This window comes from Dama dama, chromosome X (assembly GCF_033118175.1).
Source record: "Dama dama isolate Ldn47 chromosome X, ASM3311817v1, whole genome shotgun sequence".
In the NCBI taxonomy this organism is placed as follows: Eukaryota; Metazoa; Chordata; class Mammalia; order Artiodactyla; family Cervidae; genus Dama; species Dama dama.
In genome coordinates, this window is record NC_083714.1 from 94,527,300 (window position 1) to 94,550,801 (window position 23,502).

Genomic DNA, 23,502 nt, shown 5'->3' on the forward strand with positions numbered 1-23,502 from the left:
CAGGAGTAGATATTGGTGTTTAGCAACTGAGTTTGCTCCCAGAGCAGAGCATCTCTGTCTAGAAGCTGTTCATTAGTGTCCTTTCAAGAAGGAATACTTAGTACAGGATGGGGAGTGAAGTGGATGGGTAGGAGGCTTAAGCCTAGGGAGACTGGGAAGGAAGGAGGCAATAGCATATATAGGAGGTCTGGAAGTGTAGGAGGTCTTCCTGCTGTAAGATGTAGCCTGAGCACCTCTTGGCGCTAAGCAGATATTAATTATTTTAAGCTAAATAATACTAAGGAGCCAGTTTTTGAGGCCACTTAGCCAAATATAAGATACAACTTAGCTCAGGGTTATGGGCTATTGGACAAGGTCCGAGGGAGAGAATAAAAGTTTCTCATCACTTTGGATACTTATCTACCTAGGAGCTATTAATGCAACAAGGCCCCAAAGAGGCAGCAGCAGGAGGGAGCAGGTGCATAGACTGATGGTCTGCTGAACAGTGAGAACACTTCCTTTCTGGGGCCGAGGCCAGGAAGCCTTCACTAAGGAATAGTCTTGTATTCACCACAGAGTACAGGCTGGGGACTTGGTCTGGATTTCTCCACTTCTAACCTCTCTAATAAGGACATTTTTTCCCTCACTATGCAGGAGAATGGAACACAAGCAAGGAGGAAATTAAATCTTTTCAAATCATTAATTTTTTTCTTTTGTTCCTAGGACCCACCAAGCTCCAAGCACCAGCTGGGACCAACTTCATTGCCTTCATTGCTTGTACTAACAAGGCTGCCAAAGACAGGGTTCCAGCAAGTATGAAAATTGACTTTTTAAGGCTCTTAGGTTTTTTGAACCAACACTGCCAGTGACTTTGTCCCAGAGATCATAAAATCCTGAGTCCTGATAGACTGGTGTCTCTTTTTAGAAGAGAAAGAGAGAGAAAAGTGAGTGTCTAGGATCCTTTACCTTCAGCGGCTCTTTTAAAAAAGACTTTGCAGCTTCCACAAGTGAGAGCTCCATAGTGACAGCCAGAAGCTTCATCCCCACAAATCAGGCAGGTCTTCTGGGGTGGAAAGTAATAGTCGATGGGCAGAACATGGTCCCTGGTGGTCTCCAAACTGAAAAGACCCAAGAGAAATAATGAAACACATGTCAGTAGTTGGCAGAAACAGGAAGGTAGAAGTCTGAATCTTCAGGATTAAACTGCATGTGTAAATTATTAGTTATTGCTTAACAGAGTCAGTGTGAAGCTGAATTTTCCTTGTACTTCTCCTAGGGATTATTTTTGTAGGGTTTCCTATCATGTGGACAGGGCCCTTCTGGATCCTATGAAAGGATTTGAGAAGTTTTCTGAAATCAGCCAATCCCTTGGGCTATGTCTGCATGAGGGACGGATGAAGGCAGAAACCTGAGGTAAATGTCTCTAACTTAAGGTGGTGGTCATGAAACAATTTCAGAGTAATTAAATGGTATGGACTCAGTCCTAAAACCTTACTTATCCAAAGGGAGACCTATGGCGATACCAGACTAAGCATCAAAGCAGTTTGATGTGCTTTGTTCTAGTTCTCTGAGCCTTACTCTCATCTGTAAGTAGGAATAATACTACCCATCCTACTGAGCTACTTGTGTGAACAGAAGTATAAATTAGCCAAAAGGATAAAAACCTCTTGTAATGAATACAGAAGTGAGGAATTACGATTAGTATTTTCATGCTAATCTTCTTTTTTCCATTCCCTTTCTTTCCTTAGGAGTCTATATAGATAACATGGACATTTCCCCATCCCCATTCTATAACATAAAGTAGCAATTAAGTAATACACAGTGATGCTGGAAATCTTTCAGGCAACACTCCCAACCCTTAGCCATTAGAGTACTCATGTTCCTTGGGCTAAGACAGAGCTTCAAAGGTCACCTAGTTAACTGTCTATCTCCAAGAGGATCTGTGTCTGTGTCCTTCCAGGTGGACTGAAAGAGAGGGCCAGAAACCCAATCCTAAAACCTTAATGGAAAGGTAGATCTTAGTCTCCCACAGTAATAAATTCAAGTTTAAATAAAGGGAATATGGTTCATACTACTGAAAGGTCAATTTTTTTTTCTCTCCTATGTCTTATGTCTAATCATTAAACAAAACATAAGTGGTTTCCCAGGTTAATCTGCCACAGGTAGGTGACAACTGCCTATTCTCTTATCCACAAGAATGCAACCACTATTTTATTTACTTTTTTTTGCTTTTACTTATTTATTTGAGTATAATTAATTGATAATATGGTGTTAGTTTATGCTATACAACAAAATAAATCAGCTATATGAATACATATATCCCTTCCCTTTTGAACCTCCCTCCCCCCATCCCACTTTCTCTAAGTCCTCACAGAGCACCATGCTGAGCTCCCTGTGCTATACAGCAGCTTTCCACTAGCTATCTATTTTACATATAGTAGTGTATACATGTCAGTCTACTCTCCCAATCCATCCAATCTTCCCCTACCCCACTGTATCCACATGTCCATTTTCTATGTTTGCATCTCTATTCCTACCCTGCAAACAGGTTCATCTGTACCATCTTTGTAGATTCCATACGTATTCATTAATATATATTTGTTTTTCTCTTTCTGACTTATTCCACTCTGTATGACAACAAAGGCTGGGGAAAGTGTGGATAAAACAAAAACCCTCTTGCACTGTTGGTGGGAATGTAAATTGATACAACCACTGTGGAGAAGAGTATGGAGGTTCCTTAAAAAACTAAGAATATATAGCTGCTATATGACCCAGCAATCCCACTACTGGGCATATACCCTGAGAAAGTCATAATTCAAAAACACACATGTACCCCAATGTTTACTGAAGCACCATTTACAATAGCCAGGACATGGAAGCAACCTAAATGTCCATCAACAGATGAGTGGATAAAGAACCTGTGATACATATACACAGTGGAATATTACTCAGCCATAAAAAGGAACAAAATTGGTTCATTTTTAGTGATGTGGATGGACCTAGAGTCAGTCACCATTTTTTATGAGTACTTCTTTCTTACTAAGGCAAGGAGGAAGGAAAATAAGCTCTAATGACAGCCTGTTTGTTGTGTTGCATGATTTCAACTCCTCAAAACAACACTGTGAGACATTTATTATTATTATTATTATTGTTATTATTATTATTATATCAAATGAAGAAATTCATACTGAGAGTGGAGAAGCACAAAACTTTTTGAAATCAAGTACAGGAATCTCTGACTCCAAATCTAACACAGTGTCCATTACCCTATTGTCTTCTCAGTAATCACCCTCACTTTCTACCCAGGCCTCTTTGGTTATCATATTCAGCACAACCATCAGAATCCCCCCACAAAGCATGAAATGTTATGCTCCTCTCAACCCTAAGTGAGAAACCTTGGCAGGGCAAGAGCAAAGAAGGCTTTCACTTAGGCTACACTTGACAAGCACTTTATCTCTAAGAGACAAATATTAGCCTTTATTCACAGCCAAAATACAACAGAAAGCACTCAGAAACTTCTGCTGATATGCAAACCCAGCAGCTGATTATGGTGGCCTATCTTTGCCCCCATAATTCATCCCAAGCCAGCAGGAGTCTATCCACCAAACTAAGGCTAGGAGGGCCATGCGTTTCACAGGATAAGAGCTCAGTTCCCACATATGAATGAGCCAAAACCTAAGAACATCATTCCTTTGGCTAAAAATGTCATTTCCTTGGGTAAAATTTGTCGCTTTTTAAAAGTTTATTTATTATCCATCTTCTTACATTTCATGACTTCTATAACAAATAAAAACAGTTCAAATAAAATCAGAAGGACATGTAATATTAAGGCACTTTACATGCCAGGCCATTTCATATATATCAACTCATTTAATCTTCCCAACAATTCTGCCAGGTAGTTCTGTATCATCCCTATATTATAAGAGAGGACGCTGCTGCTCAGGAAAACTCAGTAAACTTGTTTAAGATCACTGTTCTAGTAAGTGGAAATGCCAGGTTGCCATCCTAGGTAAGTCCAACTGCAAAGTGTAGATTTGTAACCAATGACTAAACATATTATGAAACTGAAGGTCTAAATTAGGTAGATAGATTCAACTCAACTCCTACGGAAGAGATACAGATCTAGGTGTTGGGAATATACGAATGATCAAGATATGAACTTTGCCTCTAAGCAACTTACTATCTACTATAGAAGAAAGACAGGAAGCAAAGAACTGTATAATTACATAGCAGATGATATAATAAAGCAAAGGGCGTACTGCTACAGATGAGAAAGTACCTAAAGGTAGAAATGCTTTTTGAAAGGTATGTTGTTGTTTTTCAGTCGCCAATTTGTGTCCAACTCTTTATGACTCCATGGACTGTAGCACACCAGACTTTCCTGTCCCTCACCATCTCCCAGAGTTTGTCCAAGTTGAAAAGTATAAATATATGTATGTATGTATATACATATGCATATATGTATATATACATATATTTACATATATAAAATGACAGTAGTTATTATTATACGAATGAAAAGTAAATATTAGATAAACAAAATATATGTATATACATGTATATATACATAGATGCATATATAGATTTATGTATATATAAAATAATGACAGTAGCTATTATTATATGATTGAAAATTAAATATTAGATAAACAAAATGGGAGTCTGCATAGAGTAAATAAGTGGTCCTTTTAGAGACTTTAAAAATAGGAAATCTCATCCATATTAAAATTTAAAATACAAGTTATTTAAAAGAATCTAATCAATCAAATTTATAGTCAATACTCCAAGACTGAAAAAAAATCATCATTTTAATTATTGGGGCTTCCCTCGTGGCTCAGACAGTAAAGAATCTGCCAAGAATGTGGGAGACCCAAGTTTGATTCCTGGGTCGGGAAGATCCTCTGGAGAAGGAAATGGTTACACATTCCAGTACTCTTGCTTGGAGAATTCCATGGACAGAGATGCCTATAGGGCTACAGTCCCTGGAGTCACAAACAGTCCGACATGACTGAGCAACTAACACTTGATTCATAAGATATAAATATAATGAAATACATCTCACATAAAAATAGCTATGGATAAAGAAGCTGTGGTACATATATACAATTGAATATTATTCAGCCATAAAAAGGAACACATTTGAGTCAGTTCTAATGTGGTGGAAGAATCTAGAGCAGAGAATACAGAGTGAAGTAAGACAGAAAGAGAAAAACAAATCTCGTATATTAACACATATATATGGAATCTAGAAAGTTGGTACTGATGAACCTGTTTCCAGGGCAGCAATAGAGATGAAGACACAGAGTATAGACTTACGGGAAAGGGAAGTGGGGAGGAATGAGAGGGTGGGTTGTAAGGAGAGAGTAACATGGAAACATATACACTACCATATGTGAAATAGATAGCTAATGGGAATTTACTGTATGACTCAGGGAACTCAACCTGGAGCTCTGTGACAATCTAGAGGAATGGGATGGTGGTGGGAGGTGGGATGAAGGTTGAAGAAGAAGGGGACATACATATACCTAAAACTATACAAAAAAGATCTTCATGACCCAGATAACCATGATGGTGTCATCACTCACCTAGAGCCAGACATTCTGGAGTGCAAAGTCAAATGAGCCTTAGGAAGCATCACTACAAACAAAGCTAGAGGAGGTGATGGAATTCCACTTGAGCTGTTTCAAATCCTTAAAGATGATGCTGTGAAAGTGCTGCACTCAATATGCCAGCAAATTTGGAAAACTCAGTAGTGGCCACAGGACCGGAAAAGGTCAGTTTTCATTCCAATCCCAAAGAAAAACAATGCCAAAGAATGTTCAACCTACTGCACAATTGCACTCATCTCACACACTAGTAAAATAATGCTCAAAATTCTCCAAGCCAAGCTTCAGCAGTATGTGAACCGTGAACTTCCAGATGTTCAAGCTGGATTTAGAAAAGGCAGAGGAACCAGAGATCAAATTGTCAACATCTGTTGGATCACTGAGAAAGCAAGAGAGTTCCAGAAAAGCATCTACTTCTGCTTTATTGACTACATTAAAGCCTTTGTGTGGATCACAACAAGCTCTGGAAAATTCTTAAAGAGATGGGAGTATCAGACCACCTTAACTGCCTCCTGAGAAATCTCTATGCAGGTCAAGAAGCAACAGTTAGAACTGGACATGGGACAACAGACTGGTTCCACACTGGGAAAGGAGTACATCAAGGCTGTATATTGCCACACTGCATATTTAACATATGCAGAGTACATCATGCGAAATGCTGGGCTGGATGAAGCACAAGTTGGAATCGAGATTGCTGAGAGAAATATCAATAACCTCAAATACGCAGATGATACCACCCTTATGGCAGAAAGCGAACAGGAACTAAAGAACCTCTTGGTGAAATTGAAAGAGGAGAGTGAAAAAGCTGGCTTAAAACTCAACATTCAAAAAGCAAAGATCATGGCATCTGGTCCAATCACTTCATGGCAAATAGATGGGGAAACAGTGACAAGACTATTTTCTTGGGCTCCAAAATCACTGCAGATTGTGATTGCAACCATGAAATTAAAAGATGCTTGCTCCTTGGAAGAAAAGCTATGAGACCAACCTAGACAGCATATTAAAAAGCAGTCTGCCAACAAAGGCCTTTCTAGTTAAAGCTATTGTTTTTCCAGTAGTCATGTATGGAAGTGAGAGTTGGACTTTAAAGAAAGCTGAGTGCTGAAGAATTGATGCTTTTGAACTGTGGTGTTGGAGAAGACTCTTGAGAGTCCCTTGAACTGCAAGGAGATCCAACCAGTCCATCCTAAAGGAGATCAGTCCTGGGTGTTCATTGGAAGGACTGATGCTGAAGCTGAAACTCCAACACTTTGGCCACCTGATGCGAAGAACTGACTCATTGGAAAAGGTCCTGATGCTGGGAAAGATTGAAGGCAGGAGGAGAATGGGATGACAAGGATAAGATGGTTGGATGGCATCACCAACTCGAAGGACATGAATTTGAGCAAGCTCTGGAAGTTGTTGATGGACAGGGAAGCCTGGCATGCTGCAGTCCATGGGGTCGCGAAGAGTTGGACATGACTGCATGACTGAACTGAACTGATGGCTGATTCATGTTTAAGTGTGGTAGAAAGCAACACAATAATGTAAAACAATTCCCCTTCAATTAAAATTAAATAAATTTAAAATGTAAAAAAATAAGAAAAACTTTAAAGGATGTGGAAGAAGAGGAGAAATAATGAAGGCAATTTTACAATTTGAATTTTTCCTAATTACAACCCACTTTGGCTAGAGGCCTGAGATATGACCCTACCATGCCAGTATCTGCCAACCTCCCAACTTCTCTCTCTGGCAAAATTATTTGGACAGGATTCCCACTGACCCTGACAAAGGGCACACTGCTATTCTGTCTCATGCACTGATCTTCTGGCACTGGAAATGAAAATTCCGATTGCAGTCCCTCTCCCATATTTGTATTCTAGAGAAACTCATGCACATTTGTACCAGGAGGTATGTGCAGAAATGGACATTGCAGCTTTGTTTATAGAAGCAGAAATGATATAGGAGAAAGAATGAATAAATTATATAATATTCATTCAATGAAATACAATTCAGTAATGACAAGGAACAGAATACATCTACAAACAGGTGAATTTTCACAAGCTAATGTTGCAGGAAAAAACATAACTTATAATAGCCTACATACAATATGATTCAATTGGATAAAGTTTAAAAAGAAGTAAAAGCAAACAATATGTAATTTGGGAATATATATGTGAAAAACATAAAAATGTCAGGGAGTAATAAACCCCAAATATAGCATAGTGGTTATCCCTGAGGCGGTAATGATATAATGAAAGGAGGTACAAACTGATTTGTGCATTCAGTAAAAATCATGTATTAAGCACCCGCTACATATTAAGCACCATTCTAGGTCCAAGGGTTAGGTTGGAGAAAATAAAAATGTTAATGTTTTCATTCCTTAATTGGAGTTCATGAACGTTGTTTTATTATCATACTATATAAGCAACTTGAATGTTACGTGTATTCCTTTGTATAGCTATAACATAACACAATTTTAAAAAAAAGACTAAAAGAACAACCTCTGAAATTTCTAACACATCCCTAAATAACTCTAACTGGAAGCACAGCAGAGGTTTCCTTTGAGAATAAGTAAGTGCAGAATTTTCACACAACATTGTGTTTTTTCCCACCTCCCCTGGGTTATGTGCTCACTTATTATCCCAGTGCTCGGCATTCAGTTTTATGAAGTCTGAAACAAAAGCCCTGCCACATAAAATGGAAATTTTCCAAACAAGAACATGACTTACTTTTCTCCAATGGTTTCACAATTAATTAAATGAAAGTGGATTACTAGAAGCTATAGGCTTACAACGGAGAAGGCAATGGCACCCCACTCCAGTACTCTTGCCTGGAAAATTCCATGGAGGGAGGAGACTGGTAGGCTGCAGTCCATGGGGTCGCAAAGAGTCAGACATGACTGAGCGACTTCACTTTCACTTTTCACTTTTATGCATTGGAGAAGGAAATGGCAACCCACTCCAGTATTCTTGCTTGGAGAACCTCAGGGATGGGGTCGCACAGAGTCGGACACGACTGAAGTGACTTAGTAGCAATAGGCTTACAAACGCCAGCTCAACCATGAGAAAGTTGGGCTCAGAAACCCTTAGCACCCAGTTATAATCTCAGTCTCTCTCTCTCTCCGCCTCCCTGTGTCTCTCTCCCTTTCTCACTCCTTCTCTATCTCTCTGGATCTCTCTCTGTCTCCCTGTCTTTCTCTATCTCTTTCTTTCTCTTTGCCTCTCAGACTTGAGAATACTTTAGATACCTTAAGGAGTCTGACTAATGTAAGCAAAGATCCTCAATGACTATGGAACCAGGATAAAATGTAAAAGTCACAGACCAGTCTTACCTGTTTGGGAGAGAATGTAAAATCGGTAGGGCTTTTGAGCAAGCCAGACCTAGCCTAAAACCTTGCCTCTACCACTGAACCTTGGGCCTAGTAATTAGGCTCTCTGAGATCAACTTGCCTCATCTAAAAAGTGAGGATATTTTCTACCCTTAGGGCTTTTGTGAGACTTACATTGAATAATAAATGTTAACCCCTTCCCTCTATGCCTGTCACATGGTGGCTGCATTGTAAATCTAGGGCGCCATTACCTTGTGTCATGCCATAAAAAATGAAATCTCTTATAGTCTTAAAATAAAAAGGACCATCATTCTTGGCTATACAGTGTTTTTAGTGAAAGTGTTAGTGTAGCTCAGTCATGACTGACTCTTTGAGACCCCATGGACTGTAGCCTGCCAGGTTCCTCTGTCCATGGAATTCTCCAGGCAAGAATACTGGAGTGGGTTGCCATTCCAATCTCCAGGGGATCTTCCCAACCCAGGGATTGAACCTGGGTCTCCTGCATTGCAGGCAGATTCTTTTCCATCTGAGCCACCAGGGAAATCCCATACAGTGTTTTTAAGAAACAGCAAATACAGATGGAAAGAGAAGAGCAAAAGGCTATATATGCGAAGCTGTATCATTTTTTATGTATTCCTCTGTACTTTTCAAACAAGAAAGGATTTAGGAAACCACCAAATATCTTTACAGAGCATCATATTTTTCCTCATGTGGAGTCATGAAAATGTTTTTATTAATGACATTGTGGAATATAATGAAAACTTTACATGAATTTCTAAGATAAAAATCAAAGAGTTCAAAGTTATTTTCTCTTCACAGATGGCTTGAACCTACTTTTGTGAGGGTATAATGGATATTTCAGTAGTAAGCCTCTTTTTCCCTGACAGCCTGAGATTTGAAATTTGATGAATATCTGTTCAAGAAAACAGTCATGGTTTCTTTTATAAGTATTACATGAGCTTATGTTATATCTTTCAAATTCTCTTTAGTGATGCTTTTTGTTGAAGTAGGAAAGTAAACAGGTAGAACATATGGTTTTCATGGTCATTTTTGCCATTTTATAATAAGTCACTGAACAAATAATTTTGCTTAAATTTCTTCATGTGAAAAATGTATAAAGAAATACGGAACTCACAAGACTGCCATGAAGATTCCATGATATTTTGGAGGTAAAGCAGCTTACATCATTGCTGAGAAGACAGTTGGGATTTTGAGAAACATTCCTTGAATCCATGGAAAGTATTACCATCTTAACAATGCTAAATCTTCTCACACCAGAACCCAACTCCACACACCAGCCTGTTAATACCAGCACCAAGACTCCTGGGGCCACAAAACAAGCTGCACCAAGCCTCAGCCCTCCCCATCCACAAGCTGCTACCAGGCTTGGAACCTCATAGGATGTGAAGCCAGCCATACCAGGGCCAAGCTCTGCCTATCAGGAGTTGGCGCTAGCCCCAGGAAGCCTTTGGGCACACTGCCAACTGAGTCAGGATATAGCCCCACCTACCATCATGCTGGCAGCCACTGCACAAAGGAAGGCCTGGCAGCCAATGAAGCTAGAAATCAACCACACCTACCAGCATTCCCACAGTAGTCAGCCTTGTCACAACAGAAGGGCACACACATATATAAGGGGGCACCATCAGAACATATTTCTCTGATGAACAGAGGGGAAGTGCTGCTGGGTCTCATAGAACATTCTCTATATTAGATCACTTCACCAAGAATGTGAAACACAATAACTGATCTGCCTAATAAGCAGAATAAAAACAGAAAATTAGGTAAAATGAAGAGACAGAATATATTCCAAATGAAGGAACAAGACAAAACCTCAGATAATGAACTAAGTGAAGTGGAGATAAACAATATATCCAAAAACGAGTTCAAGGTAATGATAATAAAGGTGCTCGATGAACTTGGGGAAAAAATGGTTAAACAGAATTTTAAAAAAGATATAGAAAATATAGAGAAAAATCAAACAGAGCTGAAGAATACAACTAAAACAAAGATTAGAAGGAATCAACCATAGATTAGGTGGTACAAAGGAATGAATCACCTAATTGGAATATAAATTAGTGGAAATCATCCAAGCTGAAGATAAAAAAAATAATTTAAATTTAAATATTTAAATGAGAAAAGTTTAAAAGAGGTATGGGAAAACATAAAGCATACTACCAATCGCATTATAGGGATTCCAGAAGGAGAAGACAAAGATAAATGGGCATATAGCTTATCTGGAAAAAAAAAAAAAAAGCTGAAACCTTACCTAACTAGGGAAAGGAAAAGGACACTAAGGTCCAGAAAACACAAAAAGTCCCAAACAAATGAATGCTAAAAGATCCAGGTGATGGAAGTAATGTCTGATGCTGTAAAGAACAATATTGCATAGGAATCTGAAATGTTATGTCCATGAATCAAGGTAAATTGGAAGTGGTCAAACAGGAGATGGCAAAAGTGAGCATTGATATTTTAGGAATCGGTGAAAAAAATGGACTTGAATGGGTGAATTTAATTCAGATGAACATTATATCTACTAATGTGGGCAATAATCCCTTAGAAGAAATGCAGTCGCCCTCACAGTCAACAAGAGTCCAAAATGCAATGCTTGGGTGCAATCTCAAAAATGACAGAATGATCTCTGTTTGTTTCCAAGGCAAATCATTCAATATCAGAGTAATCCAAGTCTATGTCCCAACCACTAATGCTGAAGAAGCTGAAGTTTAATGGTTCTATAAAGACCAATAAGAACTTCTAGAATTAACACTGAAGAAATATGCCCTGTTCACCATAGGGGATGGAATGCAAACGTAGGAAGTCAAGAGATACCTGGAGTAACAGGCAACTTTGGCCTTGGAGTATAAAATGAAGCATGGTAAAGACCAACAGAGTTGTGCCAAAAGAAGACATTGGTTATAGCAAACACCCTCTTCCAAAAACACAAGAGACGACTCTACACATGGAATTCACCATATGGCCAATACCAAAAGCAGATTGATTATATTCTTTGCAGCCAAAGATGGAGAAGCTCTATAGAGTCAGCAAAAACAAGCACAGGAGCTGAATGTGGTTCAGATCATGAACTCCTTATTGCCAAATTCAGACTTAAACTGAAGATTGGAAAACCACTAGACCATTCAGGTATGACCTAAATCAAATCCCTTACTATTATACAGTGGAAGTGACACATAGATTCAAGGGATCAGATCTGATAGACAGAGTACCAGGATAACTATGGATGGAGGTTCAGGACATTGCAGAGGAGACTTATCAAGACCATCCCCAAGAAAAAGAAATGCATAAAGGCAAAATGGTTGTTTGAAGAGGGCTTACAAATAGCTGAGAAAAGAAGAGAAGCTAAAGGTAAAAGAGAAAAGGAAAGATATATCCACTTGAATGCAGAGTTCCAAGAATAGCAAGGAGAGATAAGAAAGCCTTCTTCAGTGATCAATGCAAAGAAATAGAGGAAAAGAAGAGAATGGAAAGACTAGAGATGTTTTCAAGAAAATTAGAGATACCAAGGGAATATTTCATGCAAAGATGGGCACAATAAAGGACAGAAATGGCATGGACCTAAGAGAAGCAGAAGATATTATGAAGAGGTGGCAAGATTATACAGAAAAACTGTACAAAAAAGATCTTCACGACCCAGATAACCAAGATGGTGTGAACACTCACCTATAGCCAGACATCCTGGAGTCCAAAGTCAAGTGGGCCTTAGGAAGCATCACTAAGAACAAAGCTAGTGGAGGTGATGGAATTCTCAGCTGAGCTATTTCAAATTCTAAAAGATGATACTGTTAAAAGTGTTGCATTCAAAATGCCAGGAAATTTGGAAAATTCAGCAGTGGCCACAGGACTGGAAAAGGTCAGTTTTCATTCTGATCCCAAAGAAATACAATGCCAAAGAATGGTCAAACTACTGCACAGTTGCACACATCTCACACACCAGCAAAGTAATGCTCAAAATTATCCAAGCCAGGCTTCAACAGTATGTGAACCATGAACTTCCAGATGTTCAAGCTGGATTTAGAAAAGGCAGAAGAACCAGAGATCAAATTGCCAACATCTGCTAGATCACAGAAAAAAGCAAGAAAGTTCCAGAAATATATCTACTTTTGCTTTGTTGACTACAGCAAAGCCTTTGACTGTGTGGATCCCAACAAACTGCGGAAGTCTTCAAGAGATGAGAATATAAGTTCACATTATGTGCCTACTGAGAAATCTATATGTAAGTCAAGAAACAACAGTTAGAACCAGACATGGAACAACAGACTGGTTCCATATTGGGAAAGGAGTACGTCAAGGCTATATATTGTCACCCTGCTTATTTAACTTACATCACGTGAAATACTAGGCTGGATGAAGCACAAGCTGGACTCAAGATTGCCAGGAGAAATATCAATAGCCTCAGACATGCAGATGACACAACCCTTATGCCAGAAAGCAAAGAGGAACTGAAGAGCCTCTTGATGAAAATGAAAGAGGAGAGTGAAAAAGTTGGCTTAAAACTCAACATTCAAGAAATGATCATGGCATCTGGTCCCATCACTTCATGGCAAGTAGATGGGAAAATAATGGAAACAGTGAGAGACTTTATTTTCTTGGGCTCCAAAACCACTGCACATGGTGACTGTACCTATGAAATTAAAAGACTTTGTTCTTTGGAAGAAAAACTATGACCAACCTTGACAGCATATTAAAAAACAGAGACATTACCTTGCCAACAAACATCCATCTAGTCAAAGCTATGGTTTTTATAGGAGTCATGTATGGATGTTAGAGTTGGACCATAAAGAAAGCTGAACTTGAAGAACTGAAACTTTTGAATTGTGATGTTGGAGTAGACTCTTGAGAGTCCCTTGGACTGCAAGGAAATACAACCATTGCATCCTAAACCTGGCCTGCTGTAGTCCATGGGGTTGCCAAGTGTTGGACATGACTGAGCTATTGAACTGAACTGAACTTTCTTTTTTATAGTGTCTTTGTCTGTTTTTTGGAATCAGTGTAAAGGTGGCCTCCTAGAATGAATTTGGGTGTCTTTCATCCTCTTCAATTTTTTCTGAAATATTTTGAAAACAATAGGTATTAATTTTTCCTTTTATGTTTGTAGGAATTCACCAATGAAGTCCTCCAGTCCTGATTTTGTTTGCTGGAAGATTTTTGCTTTTATTACAAACTCCCTTTCACTTCTAGTCATTGATCTGTGCAAACTATTTATTTCCTTTTGATTCATTCTTGTCAGGTTGAATCTTTCTAGAAATTTGTCATCTTAATAAAAATATTTTTCTTACTTCCTCTACAATCTGGATGATTTTTACTTTCTTTTCCTTGTCTATTTCCCCTGGCTGCATTCTCTACTACACTGGTGAATAGAAATGGTGACAGTGAACATCCTTGCCTCGATTTGCTCTTACAGGGAAATCTTTCATTCTTTCACTCTTAAATATGATGCATGCATGCGTGCTAAGTCACTTCAGTCGTGTCTGCTCTTTGAGACCCTGTGGACTATAGCCTGGAAGGCTCCTCTGTCCATGGGATTCTCCAGGTAAGAATAGTGGAGTGGGTTGCCATGCCCTACTCTAGGGGATCTTCCTGACCCAGCATCAAACCCGCATCTCCTGTGGCTCCTGCATGGAAGGAGGATTCTTTACCACTGAGCCACCAGGGAATCCCCATATTTATGATAGCTGCTGGTTTTTCATAGATATCCATTAAAAGAGCAAGATTTTTACTTTTACCTGTTTGTTACTAATTTAATCATGAAAAAGTATTAGAGATTTTTCCAATTATTTTCAGCATCTATTGAGATGATCATGATGCCTTTGTTCTCTTAAATATAGTGCATTATATTTATTAGTTGATTTTCTAACCTTACCTTCCTGAGATAAATCTCAATTTTACATTTTTATATAAACCCTACTTGGTCACTATACTGCTCTTTATTTGATGCTGGTTTGCTATTATTTTGTTGAGGATCTTTTTTTTAAATCTATGCTCAAAAGTGATCTCTAGTTTGTGTGTGTATGTATGTGTATGTGTGTGATATCTTTGGTTTTGGAGAATCACAGAATTTTGGAGGAAGTGTTTTCACTTGTATTTTTTGGAAGAGTTTGTGAAGGATTGGTAATCAGTTCAGTTCAGTTGCTCAGTCATGTCCAACTCTTTGCAACCCCACAGCATGCCAAACCTCCCTGTACTTCGCCAACTTCCAAAGCTTGCTCAAACTCATGTTCATTGAATCGGTGATGCTATCCAACCATCCTGTCCTCTGTCATCCCCCTTCTCCTCCTGCCTTCTATTTTTCCCAGCATGAGGGTCTTTTCCAATGAGTTGGCTCTTCTCATCAGGTGGCCAAATTATTGGAGCTTCAGCTTCAGCATCAGTCCTTCAATAAATATTCAGGACTGATTTCCTTTACGAAATGGCAGAAGGGCAAGTAAGCTCTCTGGGGCTTTTTATAAGAGCACTAATTCCACTCAGTGTGGGTGCCACGCTCATATACTTAGCATTTCCTAAAGGTCTCAACTTCTAATACCATCATATAGGGCATTAGGATTTCAACCTATGGGTTTATGTGGGGATAAAAATATTCAGACCTTAGAAATAGGCATTCATAGCTATAAATTTCTCTTTAAATACTGCTTTAGCATACGTGTATCCCATAAGTTTAGTAATGTTACAATTTTGCTTCATTTACCTCAAGTGTTTTCTTATTTCTGATGTGATTTTTTTTTTTTGTTTGACCCATTGTTTATTTAGGATTGTGTTTCACATCTTTCCTTCTGGTAGTGATACCTAGTTACTTCTATTATGATCAGAGAACATACAGCAGATTTACTTGAATAAATGTTCCTCGGATTAGTTGCAAGCCGTTTTTTCCTTTCCAGAATTCTGGAAAAGTTAATTTTCACAATTTTTTCTAGTGTGTATGTTGATTTTAAAAAAGAGTAGATTTATGGCAGTATTCACTTTACCATTCTTAAAGCCTTGTTTTCCAAGTCAGTTTATATTTCATGTGATACAGGAATCACCCCTCCCCCAATACACACACATTAATCCTCATCATACATCAGAAAAGGGGTAAGAAGTTGTTAATACTTTTCATTCATCCATTCAAAAATTCATAACATTCATATATTATGAAGAGAGCTCTGCTAAATGGTGGTTACATGAAGATGAGAAAGACACAGCCCCTGTCCTTTAATAGCTTTCATGGGCTCATTTTGGTCCATGACAAGTATCTGAATGATCAATGCAAGATATAGCAAGATAAATAACTATAAAAGGGGCCAAGATGGTGATTACTATAGAATCAGAAAATGTGTGTGTTGCCTGAGGGGTTCAGGGAGTAAAGCCCACTATTTACTAAATGCAATTACTAACCAAGCTATATGTTTTACATATTCATCAGTTACTCTAGAATAGATCAGATGCCCATAGCTCTAATGCATACTCAGGTCTCAAACCTGACATTCAGAGACTGCTTTGCACAATGCACAATGATGAATAGAAAAATATGTCACTATGCACCAGGCAGTTATAGGCCTACATGTGATTTCCATTTTCCTGCAGTTTTTATCACTGACGAGCATGCTAAGACAGCAACACATTTTTTTTTAAATCAGTGTACCCCACCAAAATGTCAAGGCTGTCCTTTTCCCCATAAATCACTCTCAGAAATGGGGCTGAACAGTGAATCCTTACTACAGTCATGTCCTTATAATTCCCAAGTTACATCTGCTGTATTCTGTGAGCCAAAATCTTCCCAATGGCGTCTGAGCCGTCAGAGCCAATTGGTCACATAAGAACTAGCCAGATTCCTTTCTGCAGTGTCATCAAATCTGAGGGCTGAGAGCTGTTTCCACATTCTTTGTTTCCAGAATCCATTGCCAAGAAGGCAGAAAATGAGAAAACAACTTGATTTTAATTTACCTGTCAAATATTACTAGACCAATATTTTCCTCATAGCCTCCATTTGAAATCTGATACTAAAAGTATTATTTACTGAAGGCATACTGTGTGTTAAGCACTGTTGAAAGTGCATAATCACCACAACCACTACTGCAGGATATGTAGAATATATTTTAAAATGAAGAGCCAGAGGCATTGGACAATTTCTTCAAGATCACACAGCTAGTAAAGTAGAAAAGTCAGGACTTGAATGCATATCTGACTAACTTCAAAACCTATACTTTGTTCACCATACTATTATATGGCACTGCATCTCAGTGACTGTCAGGGCTGGATGGCTCTGAGAGATCGTCTAGTCCAGTGTTTCTCATCCTTGGGTACACAGTAAAATTGCTAGAGGAGTTTCCCATGCAATGGATATGCCAATGCATCTCCCCACAGTCCCAATTTTGATTTAATTTAACTAGGGTGGAGTCTGGGAATCCAAATTTTTCAAAGCTCCTCAAATTAATTTAATTTCCAATCAAGGCTGAAACTCCCTGTGGTAGTTTAACTCCCTTATGGTTCAGGGAGAAAATTTGGGGGCTGAGAAATTACAGAGAACTGACCTGGAGAATATTTTCAGAGCTGGGCCTGAGACTAGAACCCAAATATTATGATTCCTATGCCAGAATTCTGATGTAGAACAATATTTTTAGTAACATTCTGCACACTGAGTTTTCATAGGATCTAGGATCTAGAATAGTCAACCTATGAAAAATCTATACAATGACCAACATCAGTCACTCAGCTATATTCCAGAACCCTTCGAATAAATGGTAATAGCATTAAACAGTATAGCAGCTCCCAAAATGTATTTCATCCATTATGAAACTACCTTCTTCTTATTAGGAAGAATCAGCAAATATTTATTGAGTGCTCTACTCTGTGGCTGGAAAAGGAAATGGCAACCCACTTCTGTATTCTTGCCTGGAGAATCCCATGGACAGAGGAGCCTGTCAGGCTACAGTCCATAGGATTGCAAACAGTCAGACATAACTGAAGCAACTTAGCACACACAGACACACACGCTACAATGTGGCAGGCACTGTGAGAGGCACTTAGAATACATTAAAGACACAAAGATACAAATACTGCTGTCCCATATCCTAAATCTTGTTTTACAAGATTTATCATTGTACAGAGCAAAGGTTACAGCACCCATTTTACAAAATTTTTTTTGAAAAGCTCAGAGTAAATGGTGTTTTATAGTAAGTTGCAGTGTCACAAGAGAAAAAAAGAAAGAAAGAAAGGCTTTGGGGGCCCAGAAACTTGGATTTGAATCTATTACTCATCACTGGGGCTTATCAGGTGGTGCAGTGGTAAAGACTCTGCCTGTTAATGCAGAAGATGCAAGAGATGTGGGTTTGATCCCTGGGTCAGGAAGAGCCTCTAGAGTATGAAATGGCAAGCCACTTCAATATTCTTGCCTGGAAAATTCCATGGGCAGAGGAGCCTGGCGGACTACAGTCCATAGACTCGCAAAGAGTCAGACACGACTTTAAGACTGACCAAACACACACACACTCACAGACACACACACACACACACACACACACACACACACACACTACTGATCACTAGCTATGTCATGTTGGGCACAAAATGAACCTAATGCCCAACCATCAGTTTCACTATCTACAAAATGGGGAAAACAATATACCAGCCTCAAAGGAGTTTTGTGACAAATGTCAGATAACATGGAAAAAGGCCTGGAACACTTAAAAGGTCATTTATCCCCAATTTCCCCATACCATCACAACTTCTCCTCAGGACTAGAGTCCAGGACATCTAACTCCCAGTTCAGTGAGCTCTGAAATATACCACACTGCCTCCTACTCTGTCAGACACTACTGGTTAAGGCAGAGAAGAAGGAGTCACTGCTATCCTTTGTGAAAAACTTATGAAAGCACTGAAAAAACTAACTTTATCTTTAAAGTACTTTTGTGACTTGGTCTGAGGCAGGGAAAATACAATGTAGCTTAAGAAATGTGAAAATGTTCAGCAGTGTATGAGGGCTTCAGAAACCCAAAGAAGGGAGATAGCACCGTGAGAGTAGGCACAACATGGGGAGGAATGAAATGCTGATCAGATTCCAAGCTCAGTTCACAATCAGGAAATCCAAGGTTAGACATTTCATGTTGGCCAAAAGAACCTACAAGCTCCAGGCAAACAGCTTCATTGAGACACTCACCAGCAACCGGTCTTACCCTGCTCTCTAAAACACACAAAGAACAAGGCCTGCCCCAAGGCAAGACAAGGCTAGGTATTAACTTGACACTTGGTAAAGTGCTTTGCTCCCCAACCTAAAATGCTGATTTCGATTGTGGGGAGAGGGGGTCATTGGCAGGGAATAAAAATTCCCCACCTCATCTCAATCCAGTATACTATCCCAACATATGGCACAATAATAAGAGCTAACACATGCTGCCAAAGACCCATGGACAGTAAATGATGGTTTTAAGGTTTGAACTCAGGTCTCTCTAACTCCAAGATCAATTATTAGACCACAGTTTCTCACAGGGGATAGTAGTCTCCAATGATTTAACCCAGAAAACTGCAAGTCATCTTGTATTTAATGTAACACACTTCCTCATTGTATCACGTGTACTATCCCTATCCAGTCATCAGTAACTACTATCTGCTAATTTTACTATCTAAATCATACCCTGCCACACACACACACACACACAAACCAACCTTCAAAATAACTGCAGCTCTTACTCAAGTCTTTCTGCCTACTGTCTGATGCTCTCCAATCCACAAAATACACTGGATCACAGAGAAATCCTGTCTAAAATATTTGTTTCTGTAACTCCTCTTCTTAAGAGTTCTCAGAACTCCCCATAGTTTATACCAGTGGCCTTATTCACTGATGAATCATAATCCCTTGAATAGCTACTTAGCAATACAGTTGACCTTCCATATCTGCAGAGTTGCACCCACAGGTTCAACCAACTACAGATCAAAAATATTCTTTAAAAAATTCCAGAAAGTTCCAAAGAGAAAAACCTGAATTTGCTGCATGCTGGAAATCACTTATATAGACTTTACACTATATGTACAACAATTTATATAACATTTACATCACATTGTTTCCCAGGTGGCACAGTGGTAAAGAATCTGCCTGCAAATGCAGGAGACACAAAAGATGCTGGTTCAATCCCTGGGTCAAGAAGATCCTCTGGAGTAGTAAACAGCAACTCTCGCCAATACTCTTGCTTACAAAATTCCATGGACAGAGGAACTTGGTGGGCTACAGTCCATGGGGTCACAAAGATCAGACACAGCTGAGCATACATACACACAGTAACACAGTACATTGCATTAGGTATTATAAGTAATCTAGAGGTGATTTAAAGTATACTGAAGGATGTGCATAGGTTATATGCAAATACTATGCCATTTTATATAAGGGACTTGAGCATAGGATGCACAGAAGCTCTGGAACCATTCCTCTGTGGATAGTGAGGGACAACTTTACAGAGATTTTGTCCCACCCCTACTTAGCCCAGAGTCTTCTGAATCTGCAGCTACAGGTAAGACCTAAGGGTTTATAATTTTATTAAATGCTTAAGCAATCTTCTTGGGTAGGCACTGAAAAATGCTTATCCTACAGCAAACAAATTCAAAGCACTAGCTTGGTATTCAAGGCTTATTTTTAGCTTTTTCTTTCACCACTTCCACAACACTATCCAAATGACCTCCCAAAAGTACTACCTTATTTCAGTTCTCCAATCTAACCTGCCGTTTGACACTCCAGTGTCTTTGCTTACATTACCATTCCCTCTATCTGGAATGACCTTATCCTGCCCCCAACCATCTCTCTCCCTTGCCACATCTCAGGTCTCAGCTCAAGAGGACATCACCTACTTTATGAACCCCTTCATGATCCTGCATCCCTTATATGGAATACGATCATGTCCCCAACTTATTACAGCTTTCATAACATCTGTAATGTTTTATACCACAAAGAATCCATTTATGTATGTTTTTCCCATTCTTCATATAGCCTTCATTGATGAATTTTCAGGGTCCAGCCCAGATGCTGCCTGAGAATTTCCTAATTAACTCTCTTCCCTCTTTCTTTGCTGTTCCACTTATTTTTTGGCCAAAGACCAAAGTTTGAAAACCACCAGTGTTGCCTTTCAAGTAGCATGTTAATTTGAAGGCCAAGATGTACCCTGAACAACTTTTGAGTTCTAATTAAGACACTGTTAACCTGTATCAGTGAAGAAGAAAATAGCAACCCACTCCAGTATTCTTGGTGGGAATATCCCATGGACAAAGAAGCCTAGCAGGCTATAATCTGAGCACATGGCCTATATCAGATGAATTAAAAGCTCTTTAAAATATACCAAGGATTTCACAGTATCAATTTGATCATAGTACACAGTTCACATCCTAGCCATAAACTTCCCCATATCTAATCTAAATCTCTCAGATTACTTTTTCCTTTGTCCTCAATAAAAATAGCAAATGTTACATACTCTTTAGTCAGTTCAATTCAGTTCAGTTGCTCAGTCATGTCCAACTCTTTGTGACCCCATGGACTCCAGCACTCCAGGCTTCCCTGTCCATCAACAACTCCCAGAGATTACTCAAATTCATGTCCACTGAGCCAGTGATGCCATCCAACCATCTCAACCTCTGTCGTCCCTGTCTCCTCCCACCTTCAATCTTTCCCAGCATCAGGGTCTTTGCAAATGAGTTAGTTCTTTACATCAGGTGGCCAAAGTACTGGAGTTTCAGCTTCACCATTAGTCCTCCCAAAGACTATTCAGGATCGACTTCCTTTAGGATGGACGAGTTGTATCTCCTTACTGTTCAAAGGACTCTCAAGAGTCTTCACAAACACCACATTTGAAAAGCATCAATTCTTTGCCGCTCAGCTTTCTTTATACTCCAACTCTCACAACCATACATGACTACTGGAAAAACCATAGCTTTGACTAGATGGACCTTTGTTGGCAAAGTAATGTCTCTGCTTTTTAATATACTATCTAGCTTGGTCACAACTTTTCTTCCAAGGAGCAAGTGTCTTTTAATTTCATGGCTGCAGTCACCATTTGCAGTGATTTTGGAGCCCCCAAAATTAAAGTCTCTCACTGTTTCCATTGTTTCCCCATCTATTTGCCATGAATTGATGGGACCAGATGCCATGATCTTAGTTTTCTGGATGTTGAGCTTTAAGCCAACTTTTTCACGTTCCTCTTTCACTTTCATCAAAAGGCTCTTTAATTTTTCTTTGCTTTCTGCCATAAGGGTGGTGTCATCTGCATATCTGAGGTTGCTGATATTTCTCCTGGCAGTCTTGATTCCACCTTGTGCTTCATCCAGTCCAGCATTTCTCATGATGTACTCTGCATATAAGTTAAATAAGCAGGGTGACAACATACAGCCTTGATGTACTCCTTTCCCAATTTGGAACCAGTCTCTTGTTCCATGTCCAGTTCCAACTGTTTCTTCTTGACCTGCATAGAGATTTCTCGGGAGACAGGTCGGGTGGTCTAGTATTCTCATCTCTTGAAGAATTTTCTAATTGTTGTAATCCACACAGTCAAAGGCTTTGGCATAGTCAATAAAGCAGAAGTAGTTGTTTTTCTGGAACTCTCTTGCTTTTCCGATGATCCCACAGATGTTGGCACTTTGATCACTGGTTCCGCTGCCTTTTCTAAATCTAGCTTGAACATCTGGACATTCATTGTTCACGTACTGTTGAAGCCTGGCTTGGAGAATTTTAAGCATTATGTTGCTAGTGTGTGAGATGAGTGCAATTGTGTGGTAGTTTGAGCATTCTTTGGCATTGCTTTCTTGGGATTGGGATGAAAACAGGCCTTTTCCAGTCCTGTGACCACTGCTGCATTTTCCAAAGTTGCTGGAATATTGAGTGCAGCAGTTTCACAGCATCTTCTTTTAGGATTTGAAATAGCTCAACTTGAATGACATCACCTCCATTAGCTTTGTTTGTAGTGATGCTTCCTAAGGCCACTTGCCTTCGCATTCCAGGATGTCTGGCTCTAGGTCAGTAATCACACAATCTTGATTATCTGGGTCATGAAGATCTTTTTTGTATAGTTCTTCTGTGTATTCTTGCCACTTCTTCTTAATATCTTATGCCTCTGTTAGGTCCATACCATTTCTATCCTGTATTGTGCCCATCTTTGCATGAAATCTTCCCTTGGTATCTCTACATACTCTTACCTTGCCTTATTCTTTTGCTATATTACAGGTAAACACAAGCTAAATGAAATGTAATCTAGGGTAAAACCTGAGAAAGAAAATGTGTCAGTCTTAGTATCTTTTTGAACTAGGTTAAAGTGAAGTGGTAAAGAGCTGATGGAACTATCATTGTTAGATAAACATAGATAAAGAGTTAATCTTGATGAACAAGCTTTCTATTCTGCAGAATGATCATGTGGTCTCTCACACATTACCTTATAAGTTCCACTTTTCAATTACAATGAAGAGACAAAGAGTCAGTCAGACAGACCCTGCTTTTCCTTATCTCTGACCACTATCTACTTTCCTCCACTGTTTCTGCTCATGAATCTGCCTCAGTATAATAGAATAGGAGTTGGGAGCCTGAGATTTCATTATAAATTCTGACACTAACTTATTGCATGATTTTGGATCGGTTACCTTTTTCCTGAT

General features: G+C 39.1%; 1 protein-coding gene across 2 annotated transcripts in view; it reads right to left on the reverse strand.

Annotated features, from left to right (window-relative positions):
• Window positions 1-23,502, reverse strand: part of AR (androgen receptor) — a 189,457-nt gene that overhangs the window by 80,784 nt on the left and 85,171 nt on the right. For both annotated transcript variants that reach the window (XM_061136279.1, XM_061136280.1), the window contains exon 2: window positions 946-1,097. In XM_061136279.1, coding sequence (XP_060992262.1) covers window positions 946-1,097 — 152 coding nt within the window. The remainder of the gene's footprint in view (window positions 1-945; window positions 1,098-23,502) is intronic.